The 26,538-nt window shown below is 46.7% G+C and overlaps 1 protein-coding gene across 2 annotated transcripts in view; it reads right to left on the reverse strand.

The window, feature by feature from the left end:
- Window positions 1-25,744, reverse strand: part of WASF2 (WASP family member 2) — a 33,133-nt gene extending 7,389 nt beyond the window's left edge. The window contains exons 1-7 of one of the 2 annotated variants that reach the window (XM_075774059.1): window positions 25,627-25,744; window positions 8,994-9,147; window positions 4,918-5,052; window positions 4,242-4,395; window positions 3,005-3,122; window positions 1,721-1,851; window positions 2-157 (exon numbers count right to left, since the gene is read on the reverse strand). In XM_075774059.1, the coding sequence (XP_075630174.1) occupies window positions 2-157; window positions 1,721-1,851; window positions 3,005-3,122; window positions 4,242-4,395; window positions 4,918-5,052; window positions 8,994-9,123 (824 nt within the window). In that variant the 5' untranslated portion in view covers window positions 9,124-9,147; window positions 25,627-25,744. Of the gene's footprint in view, window position 1; window positions 158-1,720; window positions 1,852-3,004; window positions 3,123-4,241; window positions 4,396-4,917; window positions 5,053-8,993; window positions 9,148-9,451; window positions 9,473-25,626 lie in introns of those variants that run through there. The other variant, XM_075774060.1, reaches the window with a different exon arrangement.
- Window positions 25,745-26,538: the final 794 nt, after the last annotated feature.

Raw genomic sequence — 26,538 nt, forward strand, 5'->3', positions numbered from 1 at the left:
CCTAAATTCCACCGGGGGTGGAGGCAGGCTGTCATCTGGGAATGAAGGAGGTGGTGGCACAATAGAGTCAGTCTGCGGCGGTGGCGGGTAGCAGTTCACGTCCATGCTTTCGTTTGAACCGATGCTGCCGTTCTGATACACCATGTTAGAGGGGTACCTGAGCGAAAGCAAGACAAGCAATTTATTCAAAGAGTTCAAGGCAACGTCTAAAGCTCATTTTTTCCCCTCACTCACAAGAGCTTTGCCTCCTGGAAGGGTTACAACAAACAACTGTGCAGCAGTGATATTAACCAAGTGGATGGATCAGCCTGCAAGATTTAGAAATGAGGTTTTCTAGCAGGAATGGCTTTTCCCAGCACAGTGGGACCTGCCTTTAGGTGGGACCTTATCAACCACCACAACAGGACACACCAAACAAAACCTTAAAGTAACATTTAAGAAAAAAAAAAAAAGAAGAAAAAAAAAAAAGAAAAAAGGTCTCTATTTCTCAAAGCTTCATATAGGAAGAACCACGTACAGCTGTATTAGTTTGTTCTGCATAATCCTTTGGCTAGAATTTGCCCAGATGCTCTTGTGTTTGTTTATTGCTACCACACACCAGAACAGCACAAGTACATATTTTAATGAACAAGAAAACATCGAAATAATGAAAATATTTTTCTTAACATTTGGTTGTAGAAAAAACACTTATAAGAGTGCTTTGACCAACTCAGACTTGAAGGATTCCCAGTTACACTGGGTACCATCAGTGGCAAAAAAGAAGAGGTACTTAAAGATGCCAAAAATAACCTTGAGAGCAGACTATCAAAAAGAACCCAAGAAACAGCAATGCCATTAAAAGCATGTATCCAAAGCTGAAACAGTACTGAAGGAAAAGACCAATCTCACACTCGACTCTCCGTGAGCTCATTTCACTGTGTGGTGGTAGAACCACCCCATTCTTGGGGGCTCTGGACCTCAACTGAAATCAACTCCATGAACATGCTTACATGAGAAAAAGACAGGAGCAAGAAAATGGTGCTGTTGTGCTGCACAATTCCTCTGCTAGAAACCAAACCTGTTCTCCTATTAAACTAAAAGCAAGTTTTATTTTTAGCTGGAGAGTGTGATTTAAAGAGAGATTTTTTTTCTTATATGAAAGGAAGCTGCAAGGACCGAGCAAGTGAGAAGTGCATTGTGGGGAATTCGGTCTGCTTCCAGCCTCGCTGGTGTCAAAAGTTAAATGAATTCCCAAGCCAGAAGTGCTAAAGAGAGATCTGTAGCTTGAAATACTTGGATGGGAACTGCCCCCGCTTCAACTTTAGGGTGTGAAGAGCCATTTATGAAATGTAACAAAGCAATCGCACAATACCACCGAGATGCCACCCCGCTCCTCAGCGTAAGGCCCAGAGGCTAGGTGTGGCAGGAAGGGCATCGCGACGGGGTAGGGAGCCAAAGCTCTCAACACTTCTGTGCCCACAAGACAGGCAGCCGAGAGCAGACTTACTGCCGAAGCTGTTCCTGCCACCTTGTTCAAACCGTGTAGCTCCCTGATTTATTTAGCAAATTTTAAATCAGCAGACGGATTTACTTTGGAGAATCTGATTAGTGGCAGTATCGATCCGCACTGTGCGGCGGATCTGGAGAAGCTGCAGAGCAGGGTGAACTGCATTACAATCAACAACGCCCGCCTGCTCCCCCCTCGCTGGGGAGCTAAACAGAGAGCCCCAGACTTGCTTACCCAGCAGGACCATGTTTGTCCTTTGACTCAACAAATTCTTGTCCCATTTTCAGCTTCTCCCACTCTTCTTTCCGGGTTTTGATTTTCCGTGGATTCACATTTCCTCGGTTCGGATTCTCCTTTTTCTCTTTCTAAGGGAGGAAGTATCATACAGAAGCCTTATTTTGCTTTAAACTCACTGGGAATAGGGAAGGATAGGACAGACCTGTAGTGGTTTTAAGAGGGCCAGGATTTTTAATTTGCAGCCTGATTGCTGCAAGCTCCAAAGACCTCCCATATAAAGAAGCTGATACACAGATAGCATTTTAAAAAAAACCAAACCCAACCAAAAAAACAAACAACAGCATCAGATTTCCCCAGTGCAGCCCAGACACGATGCCATTGTTACTCCCTGGCACAACCACCTCGAGGGCAGAGTGAAAGCTCAGTTTCCCACATCAATTCAGTTTTCAGCCTCTGTGTCAAGACTGCCAAATCTCACCATCACCTTGCTGGTGTCAAGTGCTTTGGAGTGCAATATAGACAGCTGTCCACCAAGAACTGGGCTTTAGCTAGCCGCGCTCTCTGTATTCTAGCATGTCTTAAATCCCTTATTTGCTATTTCGATTGAAAAATCATGATCTGGTTTGATATTTAATACTCTAGTTGCTCGAAAGCTAAATAAAGTATGCTCAAACCAAATCTTTTATGCTATAAGTTCCAGTGTTGGTAAACGTGAGTCCAAATCCCCAGGCAACCAAACCAGGAACTCTACCTGGCATTTTCAGCTTAAATGGCTTTGTTAAGCCTCCTGCTTGCCCCTAATTTACCATCAGGGCCTGGTTTTGCACTCCTGAAGGGACATTTTCTCCTTTCTTTATTCTTCCACAGTAGAATTTATTACACCACTCAACACACTGTGGTGCTGGGGCAGTGGGATTTGCACCGCTTCAACATTGAACAGACCCCCATGCAACATCAGACACGCAGAAAAGACTCTGACACAACTCTCTCCCCTGCCGACTGCACCAGCGCTATGTTTTAGGACTACAAATTAAGCCATTATACCCATACAAAGAGGGTGGCATTTGGAAAAACAGATTAAGGGTATCTTTGTTTTCTTTTTTTAATTAACAAGGATGAGAGTAAACCAGATGAAAGTTTCACTGAATTAATCCCTAAAGAGTTTAAGAGAGCAAACCTGAATTTTGGATATCAACTTTGGAGCCCAAGATTCATTAACACTTCCCACCTTCTATTCTTCCCTGACATGCCTCTTTTGGCAGAGATCTCCCATTTCCTCACCCTGTGTTTCCGCTTCTCTTTCATAATATCCTTGGTGTCCTGAAGCATTTTCTCTTTCCAAAGGTCAAAGAAATATGAAGGATCCGTGTAGAATTTAAGTGCCGCTTTGCCATCATCCCTAGAATGGGGGCGGGGGAAAAACAACACACAAACAAGGACCAAGTCATACATTCATTTGAAGCCCAAAGAAAACACAAGGCACAACATCAGAAGATGGTTTAGGACCTCCTACAGTGAGGAGGTCAAACACATTGTTCTCACCTCTGTCCCCCATTTCAGACCAGGCAGCGGGACCCACGGCCTCACTTGTCCCAGCTCTCCCACTTGCCATCGCTTTTGCCCTCACACAAATTCTCCATTACTCAGCACCTGAAGAGCTCAACTGCTCTGAACAATCACTAAGAGAGCAGCAGGTCTCTCACTTCAACTCCCACTTGTTTGTGCTGTATTTTTGGTGTGAAAAAAAACAACTTCTCCAGCCCAGGAACCCTAAATCAGACCAGCAGCGTCCTTGAAACTCATGAGCGAGCACACACACACACACACACACACACTCTCTCTCTCTCTCCTCCTACTTTGCAGTGCAGCTGCGTCTGGCAGAAGACAGCTGCCTCCAGCTATCTGTAATTACTTTTTACCTGTTCAAAAGATATTTATGGATGTGGGCTAAGTCTCTGTATTCTGACCCCCTTTACTTCTACTACCTACAAGATGAAATCTGAGCAGGACTGCTCAGGAGAACTGCTTACACAGCCAGCGTAGGTCACATCAGATGTCTCAGACCAGGCACAGAAGGCCACAGAAAGCATCTCCAGATCTACAGGAGTCTGCTGCACCCACCTGGGTGAGAGCCATTTACAGATGTATGCTCTGCAGTTTGCACTGCAGCTTTTTGGAAAGAAGCCACAGGGCTACAGAGAAGCACAAGAAAAATGCATCATCTGCACAACACCTAGCATGTTTATGCAGTACCAGCCAAGCCTTGCCCCAAGGCAGTCACAAAAGTGACAGCAGGTAACCAGATATATAATTTTCTAGCTACGCTCATTTGTACAGCCCCAAAAGCAAAGTTTTACATAATCTAGAGGATGAAGATTTCCTGGTGGATCTCAATTTCCCACTGGAAACAGCTATTTCAATACAGCATGGGATGGGAAATGACCTCCTCGACACATTTGAGAGGAAGAGGCACTCCTCTGCAAGGGAACGAGGGACCAAGGAGGTACTGCAGCCATACCTGTAAGGCGAGAGAATGTTGAGAGGTGGAGGAGTATTGCAGGTCCTATAGGTTTCAAGGACAGGCACGGGGAGAGAATCTCTGTCGAAGAGTTTCTGGTCCTGAGTAGTGGAGCTTTTGAAGGCCTTCCTGGTGTTAATGCCTTGCAGAGAAACTGTAAGAAAGAGGAGAGAGCAAGTGAAGAACAGCTTGACCCAGGCCAATGACACTGAAGATCAAGTAGCAAACATCTGATTCCAGTTGGAGTTCTTGGCATGCTTAGCACTCCTTAAGGTCAGGTTCCTTTTCCCACAGATCTCTTGGGAAACCCAGCAAATCTCAGATTAGGCTGTGCCAAGATCTGCTGCTGTATAGACACGGCTCTCTCGAGAGTTGCCAATGTGGTTTTGAACTCCTGCGACCAAGACTCAAGAAGTGCATCGCTATCAACGTGCTGCAAAGCGAGTTTCCACATGGAGACTTGCTAATGAGCAAATCTAGACTGGGCCAGAAAGGCAACCTGCATGAGCAGCACGGTGCTTTTTCATGAGGGGAGGAACAGTCCCTCTTAGCGGACTAAGACATTCCAACACCCATTGCAGCATCATGCTCATTTTATGGCCGTGAACCAACCATGCTGACTCAACGAGAACCTTTACCACGCTTGGTCTGCAAGGACTGTGCTCCACTCCATTACCTTCTTCCTCTTTGGGATCCAGCTGAGTGACTTTGACTTGCAAGCGGTCAACTCTCTCGACTAGAATGCTCACCCGAGAGGCAAAGGTGTTGGCTTGAGTAAACAACTCTCCAAATATGTCTTCTGCAAATTTACCTGGAATATTAAAGTGTCCATATTACCCTTGTGAGCCACATCAGACCATATTCAGTCTCCCAGCTTGTTTTCTTGAAGAAAGAACAAAGAAAGGAAGAATGAACCATGCTTCTTTTCACATTTGTCAGGGTTGAATTTAACATCCAGGAAGAAAATCTCTGTTCCACCGAAATCTGACATTTCCAAGGGATCTTCAAGCAATAAAGAAGCAATCAAGACAAACTTTCACGTCATTATTAAAATAACAAAATAAAGAGGGCTGACAACACTATACTGGTCTGAATCTGGATGGGTCCATAGGTCCTTTAAGATTCTCTGCTGTTCTGTTTATTAGACAAGCAAATACAGTTAGATTTTTATTGCTCTGGAGAATCTCAAAGGCTCCCAGTCTCCAGCAGGCCTGCCTCCAGGGTAACTGGCACATATTTACAAGCTCAAAGTACTCTGGAACTAGAGAGCAGACCCAGTCCTTGATCCTAAAGCCTGAGCTATAACCACAGACGAAAGCACTGACCCTTTTGTTCCTTCAGGTGGCAGTGTCTGAAAAATTGATGCATTCACATTTATTCTAAATCAAAACCAAAGGGGAACTTCTCAAACAGGGATATTCTCTCTATAACAGCTTGGATTGCCCAGTGGGCTGCTATGACAAACATCATCCATCGTTTGGACTGCGAGAATGCCTAGGGGCTTGGATCAGGAGCTTGCTGCACCACTTACAGGCGTTAACAAAAAGATATCCCTTGTCCTTAAGAGTTTAAAATCTACATGTACAACAAGAGATGACCACAGGTAGACAGAGACGGGAGAACTGGAAGAAAACCAAGAACTTACAACTAGTACCATCTTTTTGTTCTGCTCTCAGGCATAAACCAAGACAGGGAGCCCTAACCACACTGAGGACAAGACTGATCACAACAGACTTGGCACTGACAGCAGACACAGGCCCATGGAGCTCCCACTGATGGGAAACATTTCCAGCCACGGCTGTTGAGTACAAGGCTGCTCCCAATAAGCAGTCTGGTTTTGAAGCACATCATCATATGGTCAACAGTTTGTTCTGGAATCTGTTACTCCTGAAGATCCTCTCCGACATTCAGGAAAGGATAACCAGTTGGGAGCCTAACTTTAACAGCAATTTTGGAAAATCTGGTTGTCTGCAATGAGTCACATCAGAAAGACAAGCACCCCTTCCACCAGGCAATGCGAGGGCATCCCCCAAAGCCCAGCTGCACAAATCCTTTCAGCTATCTAATCTGACGTATCAGCTACTTGTTCACACTCCCATGCAGTCCTCCTTACACTGCCAAGCACGGGGAAGCAGCCAGGTTAAAAATCAACCACCTGCACCCCTTTTGGTGGCAATGCCAGCTTGAAGTGGTTGTAGAAAGCAAATGCTGAAAGTTAACTTCAACTGAATTTCTCCTTCCACTCTCCTAGACAATACAGACTCCACATACGCTCCATTAACAAGCCCAAGCAGCTTTCCCCAAACTCATGAGAAGGATTTTATTTCTGGAGACCTAAGGGCCAAGTAGCTCTCACTATAGCCAGGTTTCATGAAGCACTCTCCCATGTTCAACACCAGCTCTCCTATTTGACTGAAGACGGTGAACGTTTATCTACGGGATAACTGGACACCTCCTAGCAACAGTTAAAAAAAAAGAAGTTGTAATTTGGTTTCTAGTCTAATGAGAACTGAAAATAATTTATGAATTTCACAAGGAACTGCAACAAGCACTAGGGAAAATATGAAGTCTTTGGTTTGAAATGCTGAGTAGTATGCTTCAAGCATAAAATTATGTATTAACAGCATTGTATAGACCGGTCTTGACCCCGGAGGGAGAAGAAGGGATGGTCCGTACTTCCTTGCCTGTGTAAGTGCACCTGTACAGAATTATCATCCAATGTCTCACATACCGTTCTGTGTTTCATGCATACTTTTAGATGGGGTAAGGCAGAGATTAATTTTTTGGTTTACTTAGACTGCAAAAGTGCAGCTTACAATCAGAATTATCTTTGTCATGCACTGGCAGGAAGACAGACGGCATGATTTAATAGGTCTTTCCATCTTTAGCTTGTGGATTCTATAAAATCACATAGAAACGCACAGTCGACTTATACAAAGTGCTACCAGCTGTGATAGTAACGAAGGGTAAACTCACTGGAATATGAAAGTTTGACAAGATTTATGTTTGCATCTTTGTAAAGAGACTGTGGTGCACTAGGCATGGCTGATTATTCACTTGACAGGGCTGTCACAGCCTACTGAACCTGCTTTACGTTCCCGTAATATTCAATGTACGAGGAAGGAGTGGATTTATTTTTCAGAAGTAAGAGAGACAGAGGGGGTGGGGGGGCGCAGCAGGGCTTTGGTCATTTGGGTGTGAGCGTTCTGTAGCAGTTAGTCTAAATATTGCTTCATTTAAAATACTGCTGACCCTAGGGAAGCAGATAAGAGACGGTGCTCAGCATTTCCTCCCCACCTGCCTGGCTCCCCTCTTACACAGACAAGCACGCAAGTGTCAGCAAGAGCCACATCTCCCGAGTTTTCCCTCCAGTGCTCTCCTCCAGGTATCCACCATTGGTCCAGCAGCACACACCTCCCTCCCTGCATCGCCAAGCGAGGCTCCCCAGGTACCTTCCTGATAAAGAAACCAGGATGCAATCTGGCTTCCAGTGCTTCACCCTCTCTGACGAGGTAGAAGCAGAGAAGCTTTGAATATCTGAGCTGCGCAAGGAAGGTCTAAACCTGAAGGATCTCACCACAGCTCTGTCACACTAACCCACTGCATGCCTTTGGACTGGGATTAGCTTTCTCCACAGCTGAGATTTGCACAGCTTTACTGCCTTCCTCATCATTTCACATGCACGAGATGGATTTTACTCACACTCCACAACCATCTTGGCTACAAGACCTAACAAATGAACAACAAGGGCCAGTTAAATGTGAGCAGGGAGACTGGTCTTGCCTGTGCAGTGACATTTCTACAATCCAACAGAATGCGATACCGACTGGCAGCAAACACAGGTCCAGATTTTAGTGACAGCCATGGTTTTCGCTGCTGGAAAGAGACTGCTCCCAAACTTTCCCTGCCACATTCACACTATGGTGGAAGACAAGGGGCTTGCTTTGCAGAGCAAGCAGAAGTGCTTGCAGACACCACAGAGAAGCTACACAATATATTAATTTGATTATCAAAGTCTTGCTTCAAGGGCAGAGGTGGCTAATCAGAATCCAGAGCATTCCAACAGACTAAGGAGTCATCCCGGAGAGACCACAATTAACTCTTCGTTTCTCCTATGGCACGTAGGCCCGCATTTTCCCTCCAGCTTTTACAAGGCCAATGGTCAGCCCACTGGAGAGCTGAACCAGGCATCGCTATGGCTTGTGCTGCCATTTGAGCAAGCAGCCCCAAACCCCCAATACTCCAGAGGCAACGCTTAGCTCAGACTGGGGACTTTGGGTCTTGCAACGCAACAAACAGCAGGGGCAAACAGGCAGCTTCTGCGTGCGCGCTTTAATTATCTTTCATTAAAAATAAGACTACTGACACAGTGTAGATTCAACACAGTCAAGCTCCATTTAGTAGCGCGTGCAATTACAGGCACATTCTCTGACACAAGATCCTGGCTGCTCAGAGAGCCTCCCATTTTACAAGCCTGAGTTGTGCTCCATCCTTCCATCTGCAGTTTTGCTGCAGCCTCTCACACACGCATGCACACATACACACCACCACCCCCCTCCCCATTTTCTCTTCGATGGGAAGGCAGTGGGACCAGGGATATGAAATTAGCATCAGATTTCTTTAGGAAAACATTTTAGCATTACCCAGGGAAGGCAGATGGGGGAGAAATAGGAACATGAGAGTAGAAAGGGAGCTAAATAAAGAGCACTAGCGACTCCTGAGGGCAACGCGCAGGCTCGCCATGGTACTCACTCAGGCTGCCCAGCTGTCGAATGACATTTGCCAGGGTGATGTTGGTCATGCATTCCAGCTCGCTTTGAACGCTAGGCAACGTCTGACGGCACAGGTGCCTTGGCTCAATGTTCCTCGTTACTAACGGCATGGTGGACCTGCTTCAGGCACTGTTCTGAAAGATGAAAAACAACCCAAAAAAGAAACAGGAAAGGATTACTCAACCGCAAATTCCAGGCACACCAGAGCCATGGTGTTCGTTTTTCCTGCTCTCAAATGGCTTTATTTATAAGCCTTCTTTCCCCCCTCCCCACTCTTATAAAACCGGTTCATCAGAAATAAAGATCCTGCTGTTCTACGACTTGCAGTGACAGCAAAGCCCCACCAGCTCAGGTACAGAGGCAGAGATGGAAAACTACACATCTTCGCCCACACGCAAGGTGCTGCTGGCTTTACCGCAGCCGTTGTTCCCTTCCTACCCATCCACCGCCTCTGAGCAGTCTCCTTCCTCCCACGCTCACGCACGGCGTCTTTGGCGAGTCTTACAAGCTCTTCTTCAGAAATATTTTAAACCTGAAATCAATAGGTTTCCTTAAACCAAGAGGATGAAGACAGGAGATGTTAAAAAAAAAAAAATCTCAGCTTCTTCCAGCACACCAAAGCATGCGTGGTGCCTCTCTCCTGGAGCAGCACAGACAGGGCTCTGCTGAAACAACAGGAAGCGCTTGCAGCTGACCAGGAAACTTTCTGGTGACTGTTCCTTATCCTGCAGGCTGCACCCCTCTTCCCTTGGGAAATCCCCCGGGGCCGAGGTTTACACTGGACCATTGTTTTTCTGCTATAGCAGTTGAAAGTTGAGGGAGCTTTACTCAGGATGCAGGACTAGAGTCTGCTCAGAAAGAAGTCAAGATTGATTGTACAACAGTCAGGACAGACTTCCAGGTCTTTCTTTTTTTTAAAAAAAAAAGATAAAAAAGAAGAAAACATAAGCGTCTGGAAGTTATGCTTTAGACAGAAAATTATTATTATTATAATGCCAGGTCAGTGCCTTGAATTAATAACAAAATCTCCTTTGCTAACAGGCTGAAACGTTGAAGCAACAAACAGCTCCCTCTCAGATTGTCCGCCTCCAAGAGAGAGGAGGAAACTTGGGTAAACAGTGCTCAGAACAAGGAGCATGATATGTGCCCAAAATCTTTAAGACTAAGTGAAAGCAAATACATCCCAACTTCTTGATTAATTTAGAAGGGGAAAGAATCACTTTTCTAGGTCAGCTGAGGAACAGCCCAAGAGAAGCAGCCAGCTCCCATGTGATAGGCATGCTGATCTGCTCGGGCTGGGTGTAAAAATAAAACAGGAAGCTAACAGCTTGGGGAACATGGCTTCCTGTCACCAACAGCAAAAACCCAAGAACCATAAAAAATCAGCTGTTTGCTCTTGACTTTGAGCCACCCTTTGATAGTCTCTGTGGCAGCTGGCAGCTTATCTTTGAGGTCCAGGAGTCCTTCCTGGATGCTTTTCTATCAGGGTGTTAAGAGGAAGAAGTGGGCATTATCCCTCCTAATTACCTCACAAGCCAGATTTTGAATTGCTAAATTTGACCCATTAAGGCAGAGGAGTTCAAGAGCCGAAGCATACCGGGCACACGGATATCTCCCAGACAAGCAGATGTAGGTTGCCATTTTGCAACGCCTCTCCGGGAGGGATTTTGCATGCTTGTCCCTGCACAAGGAATGGGTCCCCAAGCCTGTACACCTTAGAGAAGTGGGGAGTGAGATCTGCATCCAAATAAATAAAAACAGAGACTCTCTGAGGACTGAAGTCCGTGTTGTTCTTCATCCTGTCCAAGCACTGCAGCAACCATCAGTAACTGCTCGGATATTTAAAGACCAGGGTGAACTAAGGAAAGACTCTGACCTTCGCTTCTAAATACCCCATGTTTTATCGACTACAGCCCAAGCCCTACAATCTTTTGTCAGCTTTAGCGCTTTATGCCAGACAAACTTTTCCAGCTCCCCCCAGACTGCAGTCTGCACCAACAAGCAGCTCTCATAAACAAGGCAGCATTTGCAGGCTGCCTGCATCGAGCTTCTCCCCTGTGCTTCCCCAGGGCTCGGCCAGGGAGCACACACGGTGGGATCTGCAGAGCCAGAGCGGACAGCCCATCCACCAAACCTAGCTGGAAACCTTCCAAGGCACAGGACAGACAGAAGGAAAATAGCAAGAAGAAAGATAAGGCTGTAAGGGGGATGAGATGTGAGCATGCATGTATACAAAGAGACAAAAACAGCCCCAAAGAGGACAGGTCAGACAGATGCAGGTAGCACTAATCTCTACAAGTATGGGGAGAACAGGGCAGAAAATGGAGTAGCGCCCCAAATACCCACCAGTAAACAAAGACTCAGAACATGTTGTCTATATACAGCCCCACCGAAAGTATGTTTTGAAACTAAAAGCAAGGAGTAGTGGTTAAAGTCACTTCTTTTCAGAAAAGTAACAATGGTACAGCACACGTACAGTACAAATTTGCACTGGTGCAAGACAGCAGCAGTAAGGGCTAAGAAAAACACTCCCTTTATAGCCTGGCTCATCCTGCCAGCCACCCCCATCCTCCCCGCACAGCCTGCCACACTCCACTGCAGAATCGAGAGTTTCGCCCTCGTGATCGCTACGACAGCCCTCCTCGCAAAGAGTACGGCAGCATCACCTCTTCCCAAAGCGACAGGGACAGCTCTGCTGCCCCGCTGTTGCTCCTAACACTAGTCAGGATCCAGCAAGCAGCAGTTGAACTAAGAGATTAACCCCGTGCAGCATGAGCAAGGCAGGGAGGAGAGGATGGGCTATGGACAAGCACCCTTCTGCTCTCCCAGCAGCATCTGGGATAAGAGGCATCTTAAAGCAAAATTTCCTCTCCTCTGAGCGGAAGGACAAGGAGCTTCGAGGTTTCAGATTTTTTTTGTAGGGTGGAGGCAGGCAGATAGGAAAACTGGGATGTACAACCAGACCTTGGTGCCAGCATTAGCAAAAAGAGCAATCGATGCCCCCACAAGAAGGCACTTCACCATTAGACCTCATTTTTCCCCATGAGTCTTTGGAGGGTAGGTATAGAGATAACAGCTAATGGGCTCCTGTAAAACCTTCATGCCTCCTGAGTAGGTGGGACAAAGATGAATAGTCCAGATTGGAAACTAAGTGGTGTATTTTGAAAGCAGCAGTCAGGTGGGGCAGAAAATAAAGTGTGGAGAAGGGACAAGGTATGAGAGCAGAGGGAGGAAGCGGCGGCAGCAGCAAAACACTGGAGACAGCACAAGGCATACAGCTGGGGGTAGGGAAGAGACACAGTAAATGGAACAAGGAAGGGACAGACCCAAAAAAAGCTTTCCAGGAGGCCCTTGCTTTTATTCTTTAAGAGAGTCATTAAGAAGTCGATTGACAGTATGCTACCAAGCAAGGGCCATCCACAACCGCTTTACTTTCAGTGGTCAGGACATGACAGCACAGCAGTTTTCCACCCCAGCTAGCCAGACTGGTCATCAGGCATTAGTCACTGTCACGTAACTACTGCGGACCATATATTATAACTAAATCCTACCATTCGGAAGCAAGTTAAATGAATTGCGAGGCCAAAAATCCTTATCTTTTGGGCAAGGATAAGCGTTTCCACTTGCTTATTAATGTTGAAAATGAGATTTGTTTCAGTAGTAGAGTTTGGGGTGCATATACTCTTTTTAAGAAGCTGCAAGACTGGCACGCCACGGGCACAGAGGACTTATCCTGATCCCACTGTAATGGGAGAAGAGAGGGAGTATGTTAAGAGTAAAAGGAAGCTGCCTCTAAGAAACAGAAAACTCTCTGCAACAGATTTCTAATGAATATGGAAAAAAAAAAAAGGCATCAAATTGAAACACAGCGCTAGCTATGTGAAGGGAAAAGTGATCTTTGCTGGTTGCAGAGCACCGCTGGTTGGGAGAGCCGGGCCGATGCTGAAGCCGCTGGTGTGCCAAATCCACAAACGCAGCATCAATCCAGGTTCAAAATACTCATCCTCCCAACTGCCGTGCTTCACACCTTCTTACAAACAAGAAGTAAGGGCTTTTCTTACAGTAACAAATGATTTTTCTCTCCCACTTGAATCAGAACCTTCCTACCTGCTCACGGCAAGCATTTCCTCTGAAGTCTCCAAGTCACGACTTGAATCAAAGAAGGCTCCAAGCCTTGTTATGACGGCAGCGACTAAAAACCAAACCATCCGAAAAGCCCAGCTTCGCCTCGTAGCTCTTTTCCCCTTGCCTCCCCGCAGCTGTACGCTGCCCCACCTCCAGCTGGGCATTGCCAGAATTCCTCATAATTTCCCCTCTCCCAAAATGCTTACGCACGCGTTGCCGAGCCCTGGCCCGCTCCACAGCCCCGTGCCAGCCCAGAAAAAGTTTGCTGAGCGCAACAAAAGCCCTGGAAACTGAGCTCACCGCTCCTACATTCCTACCGATCTTCCAGCCACAACTGGCACCTCTTCGCCCGGATTCACCAGGCTTTTGCTCAGCGTCACCCTTCCTATCCTGCGCTTGCACGCATGGTGGTCTCAGACGCCTCGTATTTCTCCAAGAGAGCAGGATCTGTGCGTAGTGCTTCTTCACGTGGCTGCCGATGTGACATCCCACTCCCTCCACAACAAGCTCTCACCTTGAATGCCTTCTCACCAGTTTTCAAGTGGATTCTGACTTTGGCAATTGTTTCTGTAAACACTCTTGGGGCACTGGGGAACAAGTGTGATGCAACACAGGCCCGAAAAGGGGGGAAAAAGAAAAGGCAACTTGCAGTTTTTGCCTTTCCGAATCCAGCACTTTGAGCAAAGCACAAGGCAAATTCAAGACGAGCGTGCTGCTGGAAGACTTCTTATCAGCAAGTCATCGACCGCTCTCCCCATGAGTTCTGCTGCAGCAGATCACTCAGGAATCCCAGTTCTGGATTAGAATCAAGTACAATTGGTTTGTTTCAAACAAGAACTGCCAGTCTATAAACCCCTCGCACAAAGCTGTGTCTTATTGACTATTTTTAATAAATAGGGCTGGCACAGTAAAATTGGACAATTGTTGCGAACAATAAAGGAGACAGACTTTGACTACAAGTATTGAGAAGCAATACAGGGACATTTTAGGATTGAGTATTTGCTTTCCAATGTGAGTTGTGTCAACTGAAAACAGCAACCCAGAGCAAGTACCCCTTAACAAGCAGTTTAGAGCAGAGCAGAAAACAGCACTGCGCAGCAAGAGAGGAACTAGTCTGTCTTTTTTTTTTTTTTTTTGGTACAGCAGGCAGATAGCACAGTCAACACAGCAGTGCAGAGGAGAAGGCAGGCAGGACTACAAGGTGAGACGTGTGTATGCAATGCACACAAAGAGCTGTAAATAACAGGCGAGTTGGAGGGAGAGACCTGGCAAGGTTCTTCTCACTGGTATTTGACCAGCTAGCATAGCATTACTGGGAGTCACCTGGGTAATTCCCCACTCAATGTGACACACAACCTCTTAGATCAGGGACCATCTGCAAATAAATCTGGACCCCAGCAGTGATATCATCTGTCATAGTGTCTGGTGTAGCACAAAGCACCTAAGGAGGACAGAGCGCTTTTCTGGGGAAGGAGAGGGAAATTAGGCTTGATTTTCAAGTACATCAGGGTGACCAATCACCCTGCCCTCAGCAGGGCTTATAAAATCCTCTGCCTGGACACAAACAAGCAGCATAGCCAAGGAGACCAAGCCTTCAGCTAAGCGCCTTGGAGAGCAGCCTTTAGGAGTACCCATCGGGGGATTAGACACACCAGCAGGTTTGGGAATGAGGGAGGAAGGAGATAATCAGATCTGAAATTCCCATCAGTATGAAATGAGACTTAACTCAGTAGCTTGCCAACGCAGACTGACTGTTCTTTCTAATGTCTGTGACAACTCTGCTTCAAATTTCAAGCTTCTCTCAGCAGTAACTACTCCCCCATGTAGCTGTAATGGCCAGAAAGAGACTGGCTTTTATGTAACCCCAAAAGACTAGCAGAAAGGGAAGCAGCAGCCACACACACACATGGAGAACTGAGAAAAAAAAAATTCAGCAGAAGGCTCTGCTGAGTGCTCAGGGCTATATCCAAGCTCACAATGCAGCCACAGAGAAGTGGGATGCAGCAATCAGAAATGCTACAGTTCCACACTCAGAGAGAGACCTAGCAATCAGTGCTGCATCCGAGCAATAGGGAGTGAAATTATAGAGCAAACTGCCATGTGATGCCACAAACTACTCCATCCCGCCAGCTGTAACAAGTATTCATTCCCAAAACCGCGTCACAGGCTCATCTGTCATTAACAGCCCAGCCTGCCAGCAGCTGAGCAGGAGTCAGCAGTGAAGGGCAGCTGCAGGGCTGCTTTCCTTTCACAGGGGTCTAGTCTCCCCAAAAACCATGGGGGAAGATGCATGGGTAAAACCCCCCGGGTGCCGGGGAAAACACACCATCTCTTACCAGCCGCTAAGACAGAAAGTGCAGGTTGTGTTTTCACCCACCATCGCACAAAAGCTTTCCTGAAGCAGGATCTACCGAAAACACGGGGCCTTCAGGAGAACACGTTTAGCCAATCACAAAAAAACCCCCACGTACGTAACCCCTCTGTATATTAATAATCCACTTCAATCACCAACTTGAGAACTTGGCAGATGCTATCTGCCGGCATTACGAAAGAGGTGTTTCGGCAATAGCGTGGGGCAAGAGCAGCACTGCACATTTCCACAGAGATGTTCTGACACCAGGAAACGTCGGCCCTGATCTCGCAGAATAACGAAGCATTGTACAGCGCACTGTGCAGTCCTTGAGACAACAAACATCCAGCCCGCTCAGTTCCCAGAGTAAAAATACTCTTCTTTTTTCTCTCCTGTTTCCCGTGGCCGGCCCCCCCCCCCCCAGTCTGCTGGCTCTGAAAAATGCAAAAGAGGCTCAGAAAGCCGTTTTTTGTCTGGCTCATGCATTATCGTCATCATTTACTGCCCTCAAGGGGATTGCACAGGTGTGACTGAAAATTTGGCTCTTCCTTTTAAACTTTTGTTATCAGCTTTACTGAAGATGATCTTGCTGGAATAAATGCCAGCCTGTTCTCCTGGAGAGGGACTCGCTTGAAGCTGCTGGCAGAAATCAAGCTGGGGGTGGAAAGATGGGGGTGTCACTAACGGGGAACATACAGATCCTCCTAGCTTCTGTTGGAGTGCAAATACAGCCAGCAGTTTGACCTAGACTTTTTTTTTTTTTAATTCCTAAAACCCACACCATTGCCCTAATTAATGTTTCCATTCATTTAGCTGAAAAACAAGTTAAACAAAGAGGGTCACCTGGTGTTCCTATCAATGCCTGACTAGGATACAGGCAGAACAAATGCATTTAAATAAAACTCTAGAAGAGATATGACAAGAGAAAGGCAGTTTAGCTCAATTAAAGAGAGCTGTCACAGGGATTTGATTCTCAGAATACAGAACTATTGATTAAACAGGAATTAAAGCTCCGAAACAGAAAGGTTTCAAGGTCTTTGTCGTGAGGATATACATCAGGAGAGAGGCAGGGCTCCTTCAGCACTAGAAAAGCTCTGGCTTTGTTGCTTCCTAGGAAACAGGAGCAGCAAAAGGAGCAGAACGCTTTCTGTTAAACCTATGAATAATTTTGGCAAGGATACAAGGTCAGTGACAATACAGTGTCGTAATACAAGCTTCAATCAACAGGTAGCTTTGGCCTCCTCAGGTATAGAAAACCCACTATAGGGTCTTAAATATTTTAGGAGAGTGTGGGGAGAGGCCTGGTCAGTGGGCAGGTTTCAGTCCATTGGCAGGAGGTCTCCGACAACATCTGCCCTGAGCCCAAAACACTGCCCAAAGTCAATGAGACTATTCAACAAGTTGGTCTCAGCCTGTCCCAAGAGATGAGTCCCCTGAGCAGTAACAATGACCAGGATTAGCAGTCACAGCAACCCAAGAGAGAGATGTCTACTAAACCAGGATTGCCACGCTGCCCCAAAAGCCAGTCCTCAAAGGTCAAGGTTGAGGAGCTTTCCTTGGCAGAACCATCCATTTGTTTCTGTCCCAATCCAGGCGAAACAAGCTCTGGATAAAATCAGACTTCATTTTCCAAGCCACAAAGTCTTTAACAGCACTGAATTAACTTCAAAAGTTCTTGACTAGAAGAAATGCAATTTAGGTGACAACACAAGCAGCATCATTCCCAGCAGCTTCATCTGGAGGTACCCGAGCTGGGTACCCGAGCCTCACGCTGTTGCTGCAGGGCTGCCTGCACAGAACCGCAGGCCAACTTCTGCAAATGGTGCGCGGCTGCTAAAGCAAACGCCGCTGAATCGCTCATTCCCAGGCTGAATTACCACTAATGAGGATAGCATGTTTTCTTCCTTTCCTTCGCACCAGCCTCCTCCAGCAAGAGGAAAGGCTTGTGCCTGTTAGCACTAACAAAGCGCTCGGTGCAAAGCGCAACTCTCACAATACATCAGCACATTTTCATTCTAGGGCAGCGCTCGGTAATTAATACGGAAAGAGAGGGTGTGGTTTTTTTTTTTTCCAAATGACTTATTCCTGAAGTCTGAACGTATTTTAACCTTTCTTTCCAGCAGATAAACTCTGTCTCATTTGCAGCTAAGCTCAGCCTCCCCTCCTTTAACACACACTAAACTATTTTGATTAATGAAAGAGTAGGAACAAACCAGTTCCAAGTGTTTTCTATACAGCTCAACTGCTCTTTCAGTTTCAACTCACGCCTAGATAATTATATCACAGCTCTGAGTGCCCCCACCCTTCTGCTGCACTTGGGGAATACTGGAAAGATAAGTCTTTTCTTAATTATTAAATGTAAATAGCTCATTAAATATAATCCAATTACTTTAATTGTACGAAAAAGGAAGTAATTACAATATGTACATGTATTCTTGCCTGAACAGTTTTAATATCTTAAATGAATCTTTGCAGCATTAATATTTTAAGTTAACCTTTGACATGAGGGGGGGGAGGAGGAAAAGACACTGACTCCCTGATACTTTCCAGAAGTGTTGTATCTGCTGGGATTTGTGTCACAAAAAAACCAAGAGAACAGCCTTGAGCATCTAAATTAAAATGGTTTATGAACAGCATCTTAATAAAGTCAAAACAACACATGGGTCTATCGCAGAGGGGAAAAAAAACAAAGTTACACACGATGCCACACTAAGACCCTGAATATGCCTTTTGGATCTGAGGAGTCAAGTGAGACAGGTACTACTTCGAACTCGGGAGAACTGGCAGGCCCCCACTCCACCAGCACCAAAAGCCGCCATGTATCTGGGGTTTTCCAAGCAGTTCTCCTTCCTTACACCTACGGTTTGTCCTGCCTAAGGGTGGGAAGAGGAACCAGGGCTGGGGGAGAAGGGGCCTGCCCCATGTCTGGGATAACCCAGATCTTCCACAGAGGTACCCAGCGAGGCAACCCCCCAGAAACACTGAATCTGGTTTTTGTACATGCACAAGCCATCTGTGCAACGTAGGGGCACGGCGCATGATCCCGGGCTGCCATTTGGGATTTGCAGGCAGAGCTGCAGGAAGCTGCGAGTAGCAGTCTTCTGGTTTTGCTCAACAGCATGACAATCCTTGGACTCACTTTCTCCATCCATGCAGCCAGCAGGACTGAACAACCTTCCAGGCAGACTTCAGCAAGGCCCCACTGTTTCAATCAGCCCCCCTGGTCTGACAGAGCAGGGTCAAATTTCAGCTTGGACGTGGTGACAGATGCCTGTGTAATCTCCTCGGGACAGTCAGAAAAATATTCTTTTTAAGCTGTAGTTGTTTCCATTTTGCATGTTCTGAGCCCAGCAGTGATCTCACCTTATGTAATCTACAGTGCAAACTCCAGGCTCTGGACCATCCAAAACTATTTCAGAGTGTTTGACACCAGCACTTTATTGAACTGATCTTTTGGGGAGAAGAGAGATCAGACCGTATTAGGGATGCTCAAGATGCAAGTCTTTCTATCAAAGCTCACCACAAGGTCTATAATAAGCTGCTTTATGGAAACCTCTCATGTGAAGCCAGACCCTAGATGTAACCTCCTTGATGCAATATTGAATTCTCAATAGCAACCAAAAGGCTATTTTGTATAAGTTAATTACACGCGTTTTTAATTTAGCCTCCAAAAGGGAAGCGGACAGTTATTTCATGCTGCCCTAGACAGAAGGTAAAGGTTTTACACAAGCTGTGTTTATAGCTACATGCCTTCCTCCAGCAAAGGACCGGCTCAGCAGCTGTCGGTATTGAAAGAACAGGATCTGGGTGTGTGCACGGTTCTCTCGCTTTTTTTTTTTTTTTTTTTTTTTTGCAGCTGCAAGGCCAAAACCATAAGAGTGCGTGCTTTTTCTTATGGTGCACAAAAGCAGGGTGCCTGAAAGGGAACTCGCTTCCGCTCTGGCAAGCACTCAACAAACTATTTGCTGGGCTAAGGGGTGGTCGGGGAACTTTCACCCATCCATTCAGCCAGGGCCGCTATTCCCCCTCCCTCCCAATTAAATCCCATTTTTTGCACTCCATGCATGAACCACAGCTACACCAATACATCAGATATTGTGGCTGATAGCCTTCTCTGAATGCCACTTAAAGCCCTCCAGTGCGGAGCTGCCTGAAAGCAAAGCATCATTCATTCTTTGAGCAACAGAAAAGACTTTTGCTATACAGAGAGTTGAAGTAAGACTCTAAGAAGTAGGAAAAGGGCATCCAGTGAAAGAGGAAATGAGAAATTAAAACCACATTCAATCTTATTAGCAGTAATACAATAGGTCAACAGAGTACTTCGCAAAACTCCACAGCACGTGAACAATTTATGCAGAACTCGCTTCTATGTGATCAGTGACACCAGCCCTTTTGGCTATTATGGAAAAAAGCAAAGATTGTCAGTGGCTATTTTAAATAGCCCAGCTGGGAAGGGAGATGGCTGGAGATATTACTTCCATGCCTTGCACAAATCACACTTACGAGATGGGAATGGGAGGAATATCCCCCCTCCTCCTTTCCATCCGAAACTTTTTCTCTCTAGGGATTTCCAGCATCTTATAGGCGAAGCCTCTTTGAAGTACCGCAAAGTGGCATTGCTCATCATTTCAGTAATGATAGTAAATAAGCTCTAGTATTTTGTTGATCCTTTTCCTTTTGCTTTACAAACAAAAGGTCAGAGTCATTAGCCCAGTTTTATGAGCGGGGAGAAATGGAGGCTCAGAAGAGGCAGGTTGCTCTGTAACATCATTGGAAACGTCAGCGAACAAACAAGACAAGAAACCCTAAGCCACGTGACTTAAGAATAGCCATGCTAGGTCATCCAGCCTCCAGAGAAACCAGCATCCTCTGTCCATCGGTGATCAGATATCAGATGTATAAAGAAAAGAGCATAAGAACAAGGCAAGCAGCGAGCAACTGTTCTCCCTGCTGTCCTTTTCCACATTGCAGCTTCCCACCACCTTAAGGCCACGTAGAAACAAACACCATCATTTAATTGTCCTTTATGGATTTCACTTCCATAAACTAGTCCTCATTTCTGAGCTCATCTAAACAGTCGGCATCCATGAAGTCCTGGGGCAGCAAGTCCCACGTTTATCATACGCTAGGTGAGAAGACACTTCCTTTTATGCCCTTCACTTTACAATTAGGAGATTCTAATCTCAAATCCACAGTGTCTTTGTTCATAAAGGAGTTGTTCAAATAATGCATCACCATTCATATTAAACAAGCACCTTCTGAGAACAAGGTTATCTGGCTGTATCAGACACACAAGAGAAGCTCTCAATTCTTATTGAGCCCTTTCAGCAGAAAACCAAAACAATAAACTCCTGGGTTAGGTTTGATTATGGCAGCACTAAGAAGAAATGATTTTTAGTGGACAGCTCTTTGCATGCTGTCTGTCCCATTCTCAACTGTGCACCGCCTTCCAGCGGTAACACAGGAAAATCAAAACCTCCAAACAACAGGTCACTAGTGATCTTGGAGCGGCTCCTCTAAAGCAGCGGCACAGCGACAGATTCCCATGCAGAAATTTAAGCCCTCAAGAACAAATGCTAACTGCTGCCGCTTCACAGGCATCTCCCTTCTTCCTCTCTTGGCATCACAGCATCCTTTAAATCACCACTTCTCCCCAAAACAGGGCTGGGATACCGTTCTATAAGAGGAGACGACACAGAAGGTGTCGAAGGAACAGAGCAGATCACCACTGACCCCATTTGTGGGACACCAACGAGATTCCTGTCCTTTAAATTTCTCCATCAAAGCCCCTGGCAGATGCATACTTGAGATATGTCTGTGCTCCACCACTTCTCCAGTAGCAACATAATACCATAAAGCTTCGCTGCCATTTCAAGAATTAGGGTAGGATCCTGAGGAACTATTTCCCAGGCCCATTACTGCAGCAAAGGCAAGCTCGGGATGGAGAATGTGATTAACACTTTGCACTGCCGCTGCACTGCTTGCTCAACAAAACAACGTGGAAGTTCACGTTTCAGTTCTTCTGGGAGGGGACCTCCCCCCTACTGCCTCCCAGACGGGGAAAAAAAAAAAATCCTGCAGACTTACAGATGGAAAAAATCTTATATAAATCAGAATCAGGCCTGAATCTGATAACCTTCTGTAGAAACTCCTGTTAGCAAGCACGCCCTTTGCAGCAAAGCCCAATCGGCAGCACCGGTAGCCTCCTCTCTTTGAAAAAGAAATCACACAGTCTTCTTACTACACAGAGTTGCAAAAATGCAAAGGAAATAAATGTCACTGGGGTGGTTCTGTTCTGAGCAGTCATTTGCTTATTACCCAGAAGTCATTTCCACATGCCTTTTTTTAAATCCAGTGTTTATAAATACCTAAAATATTTAAATAAACGTTAATCTGTGGTAACTAGGGGCTGGATCTCACAAATATTTATCCTTGCACAGTGAGAATAAATACTCAAACACACAATTTCTCACTACAGATCCCATTAGGAGCAAGAGTGCTGCTGAAAACAGTAAAACACCATAAGACAGGCTGGGAAAATAGTTGCATTTTGCTCTCCTAGATCTCTGCACAGTGAAAGTGTCACTTTTGGTTTGCCTCCTGTGCATTATGCACTTTAGAAACTATATAAAGAAGCAAGCCCAGCGCCGCACCATCAGACACTGGCCTGTTGCGGCTATTTTAACCCTCAGAAGAAGCTTTTGGTGGTGCATGTTTTTGCTGGGTGCTGGTGTCCCATTCTGTATGGGAACAGCAGGAACTTTATACACAACACATGCCAACACAATTGCTATTCAATCTTTTTCCTGGTTTGCGACTGACTTGTGCAGCACACGCAGCAATGTATTTTGCTCAGCTGAATAACCAAGGGCTAAGTATTCTCATCAAACCTAGCAGAGACAAAACAGAAACCTTACGTTTAAAAGTTACTAAACATTTGAGTCCAGAAAGCCCACTGAGAGAAACTATCTTGAAGAATTAAAGCTGAGTCTTACACTTGTTGAAATCTTCTTTATTACAGTCTGTCACAGAAAACTAACCTGATTTTGTGGAAACATTAATCCTAACAACCTTCTTTGTTCTTCTATCACCATAAAAAATAATAAAAAAAACCCAGGAGATGGATTTGCTGCTGTAACTATACGCATATGAGGCAATCACTGAAGTTTTAACCCCTCCACCCACACTACGTGATTATCTAAGCTTTGTGAATGAAATCAACTTTTCCTAGACCAGCCCTGAAGAATGAGATATATTCAAAGCATGCTGAGAAACTGGGTTGGTAGTTATCATAAAGGTTGTATTCTTTTTAATGAATCACTGCTCACAAATACCTTCTGAGCTGTAACTTAAAAATACACCATTTCTGTTCGGTGTGTCACACTATTCATAAGGAAACCAGGTTTATACTCTGCCTAAAAGAACTTTACTATTAACTCATTACTTCAAACCACAGCAGTGATATCTCTACAGACACAAGGGTTGCAGCTCCAGCTTCCACCCTTCTTCAGTAACACACTCACTTCATGACACCACATTTCAAATAAGTCTTGTACAAAACAGAGAGAAATACATCGGATTTCTTTTCCTTTTTCTTTCCCCCCGCCCCCCCCCGTAGCCTTACCCTGCCTCTGCTTTTGTAAAACCAGAGCTTAAAAGATTTGTTAGGAATGCAGACTGGACAGAAGCTAAAGAGAAACATGGGGTGAGCCCGCAGCCTGAGATCAGGCAGTGGCATTGCACGGCTGCACTGCTGATTTTTTTTTTATCCTCTTACAACCCATACTTATTAAGTACAGCAAGGCTTCACCCTGCTTCAACTGGGCAACACAGAGAGCTGGTAAACCTGCTCCTCACCCTAAACAGAACAACGCTTTTAACCAAGCGGAAATCGATGCTTTGGAAGGTAAAAGTCCTGGGTTTGATCCCCACCATCACCAACCCACCCAGGGACAATATTGGCAACTGTATTTGGCCAAAGATCAGCGTTAGGTGAGCCTCTAAAGCTTGGGTTAAGATCTCTCATTCAAACTTTATGTTTTCAAGTGCAATCCTTAAAAAAAAAAACACCAAAAAAAAAAAAGCACAGAACTGGAACGCCTGGCCTGCTCCACCCCACTTCCTGGATAAAGCTTGTCCTTGGCTGTGAATGCAAGTAGATTTTCAAAGTCATTCTATCAACATGCTGTCTGTGTTTTCAGTGGGTTGATGTTAGCTTTGGTTTGTTTTTAACTAAGTTTTGGATTAAATTCCATATCTGTTTCTGTGACAAAAACCCACTCAAGGTCAATAAGGGGCAAATCAGAATGAAAAGTGTCGCAACGCAGCATTTTAAATTCCTACAGCATTTAGTAGCAACTGATTCTGCAGATGTTTAAAATGAGTGGAAAACCTAACTATTCCCCTTCCTCATGTGACCAAGCATACAGACTTTAGTACTTCCCCTAAAGTAACATTTTGCATCAGCTTTGTCACAGGGAAGCACACGCACACGTGCCCTGCTGGCTTCTCACATCTCTTACTTTCAACTTTTCCATCTCACAAGTCTTGTGGGAAGGACACACAAGTGTGAGGGTTACAGAGGGCTCATCAATTATGACCCTGTCTGCAGCCGGTGTAGGTAATATAAGGTTTTTTTATTATTAATATGATTTCATGTCCACCAAAATCTGCAGTGCTGAAAGACTCAGACTTTCAGTCTTATCAAACAGGCCTACTCCTGGCATTAACATATCGTGCAGTCCCACCAGTGGTCTGATCTATGTAGAGGTGCCAAATTCTGCTGTTGGTACTACTGAAAGTAAACCAGTAATGCCAAATGTGATGCTTTTAGCAGGAAAAAAGAAAATAAATCCTACCATGGAAGGTCCTTGAGGTCAAACAATAGCTAACAGGGAGGAGCTGCAGTCTCTTACCTTTCTCCAAAGGACATATGCTATTTGTATCCCAAAGGATACAAACAACGCAAACCTAAGTGCTGGTGAGGTACAACCCCAAGGACATTCCCTAACAACTTATTTCTTCTCTGGAAGAAATATGGTCTGAGGTCACCAGCAGGTCAGCGCATTTGATCAAACTGCTCAACCATATATCCCATTACACCCTCCAAAGGTTCTTTTCAGAGAGCACCTAGATATTTAATATTGGGGGAAGCATTTTCCAAAGCATGCTACAGCACCCACACAGTTTTACCCCAAGTAGTTTTGTATTTTGTGTGCCCTTATGGCTAGTTAATAGCCCAGGGGCTTAGACACATCCTTAAACTGTAGCCAGACATTCCAAAGGGTACACTCACTTGTGGGGCAGGAAGACAGCCAGGAGGGAGAAGGGGCTTTCACAGCAACACTCCACAAGCACAATCATAAAATCATTTAGGTTGGAAAATACCTTTAAGATCATCAAGTCCAACGGTTAACCTAGCACTGCCAAGTCCACTAGATCACCAGAACTTGCACCAACAAGGGCAGCCAGCTCACACCCAGACTTTGTAGAGAGGCACGCACACGTTTGCACAAGCACTGATGTCAAACCCAGACAGCAAAGGCTGCAACCAGCCTGGAAAGGGAGGCACCCCCCGCCCCCAGCACAGCACCACTACCTCTCCCTTAGAGAGGACCCTGCAGCACCCCTCCTCTCCCCACCCCCCCAAGCCATTCCCCGCTAGGTCAGACCTCTGTAACGGCCCCAGGACAGCAAACACCGGCAAGGCCTCGGGAGAGCCCAGCAGACCGGCATTTCCTTAAGCCAACACAGGGTCCCGTCCCCCCTCCGGGCAGGCCAGCCCTCCCCCTACACCCCAGCCCCTCCGGCCGGCCCAGCCACGGCCCAGGGCACACACCCTGCACCGAGCCACGGCCCCTGGGAGGCGCCGGGCAAGTGTCAGACCAGGGATGAAGCTATTTCCTCCTCTTCGTCCCCGGGCCGGGGCCAGGCCCGCCCCAAACCCCCCAGCCCGGGGGCACCAGGGCCCACACAAGCCGGGGAGTCAGTATGTGGCAGGAAACAGTGCTCGGCCCAGCCTAAGAGCTCACTATTTGGCAAGGGCCTAGCGGCCCACCCCAGCGCCTCCGCCTCTCTCCCCCGGGAAAAGGCGGCCTGGGAGGCCCGGGGAGTCTCCGCTCGCCCCTCTCGTACTCACCAATCTCCGCGGCTATCCCCTCCGGCCCCCTCGGCTCGTTACCACCAGGGCGGGCCAGCCCGGCCGTCCGCCATTCCACAGCTCCCCCTCCCTGGCCTGACTGAGCCTCGTCCCGCCTTCTCCCGGCCGCCGGTCCGCTGCGCCATTGGCTGGTCGATCAGTAATACCGCCACGCTACTGGCTGCACCTAGATGTCTATCAACGCCACCCTACGCCACTTACGTACGAAACTGGAGCAACAGAAAAACCCCACCCAAGCCGGCCGCGCAAAGAGAGTAAACAGGGGAGAACGTACCATCGTGGAGACTAAATGGGGGGATCGCCACACAGCTTTGGGACACATTCCCAGGGAAGAGGGAAGAACCGCGACACCACACACAGCCACAACATTCCCAAAATACGGATCTAGGTTCTTGAGTGCCTGAGTTCGATATTCTTTCAGGTGAATTGAGAGAAAAGGGGTCTCTGTCTCTTCCGTCCCCCCCCCCCGGAGAACTCCCCTTTGGTGTTACCTTTCGCCTCTATGGTCTCACGCCCTGCGAGGAAAGTTCCACCTGGGGGAGCGGGGGTGTCACTCCAGGGCGGGGGGACGGGGGGGGACGCAGGGCCTGAGGGGGGGCACAGGGCTGGGGGTCAGGGCTGGGAGCTATGAGGGGTGCTGTGGGGCAGGGATGGGGGGCCAGGAGTGGGGGGTGGGGGTTAGGGGACAGGGGACAGGGCGGGGGGGGACAGGGCTGGGGGGTAAATGGGGTGGAGGGATGGGGGGGGGGGCTTTGGGGAGGGGGTTGGCGGTGGGGCAGGGGGCTGCAGGTGACAGGGACAGCGCTGGACTGGCGAGCGGGACCAGGGCCTGGCAGCTGCCTGTCCTCCTGCTGCAAACTCAGGGGCTGCCCATCCGCCCCCAGCCCCCCA

Source organism: Balearica regulorum, chromosome 22 (genome assembly GCF_011004875.1).
Source record: "Balearica regulorum gibbericeps isolate bBalReg1 chromosome 22, bBalReg1.pri, whole genome shotgun sequence".
In the NCBI taxonomy this organism is placed as follows: Eukaryota; Metazoa; Chordata; class Aves; order Gruiformes; family Gruidae; genus Balearica; species Balearica regulorum.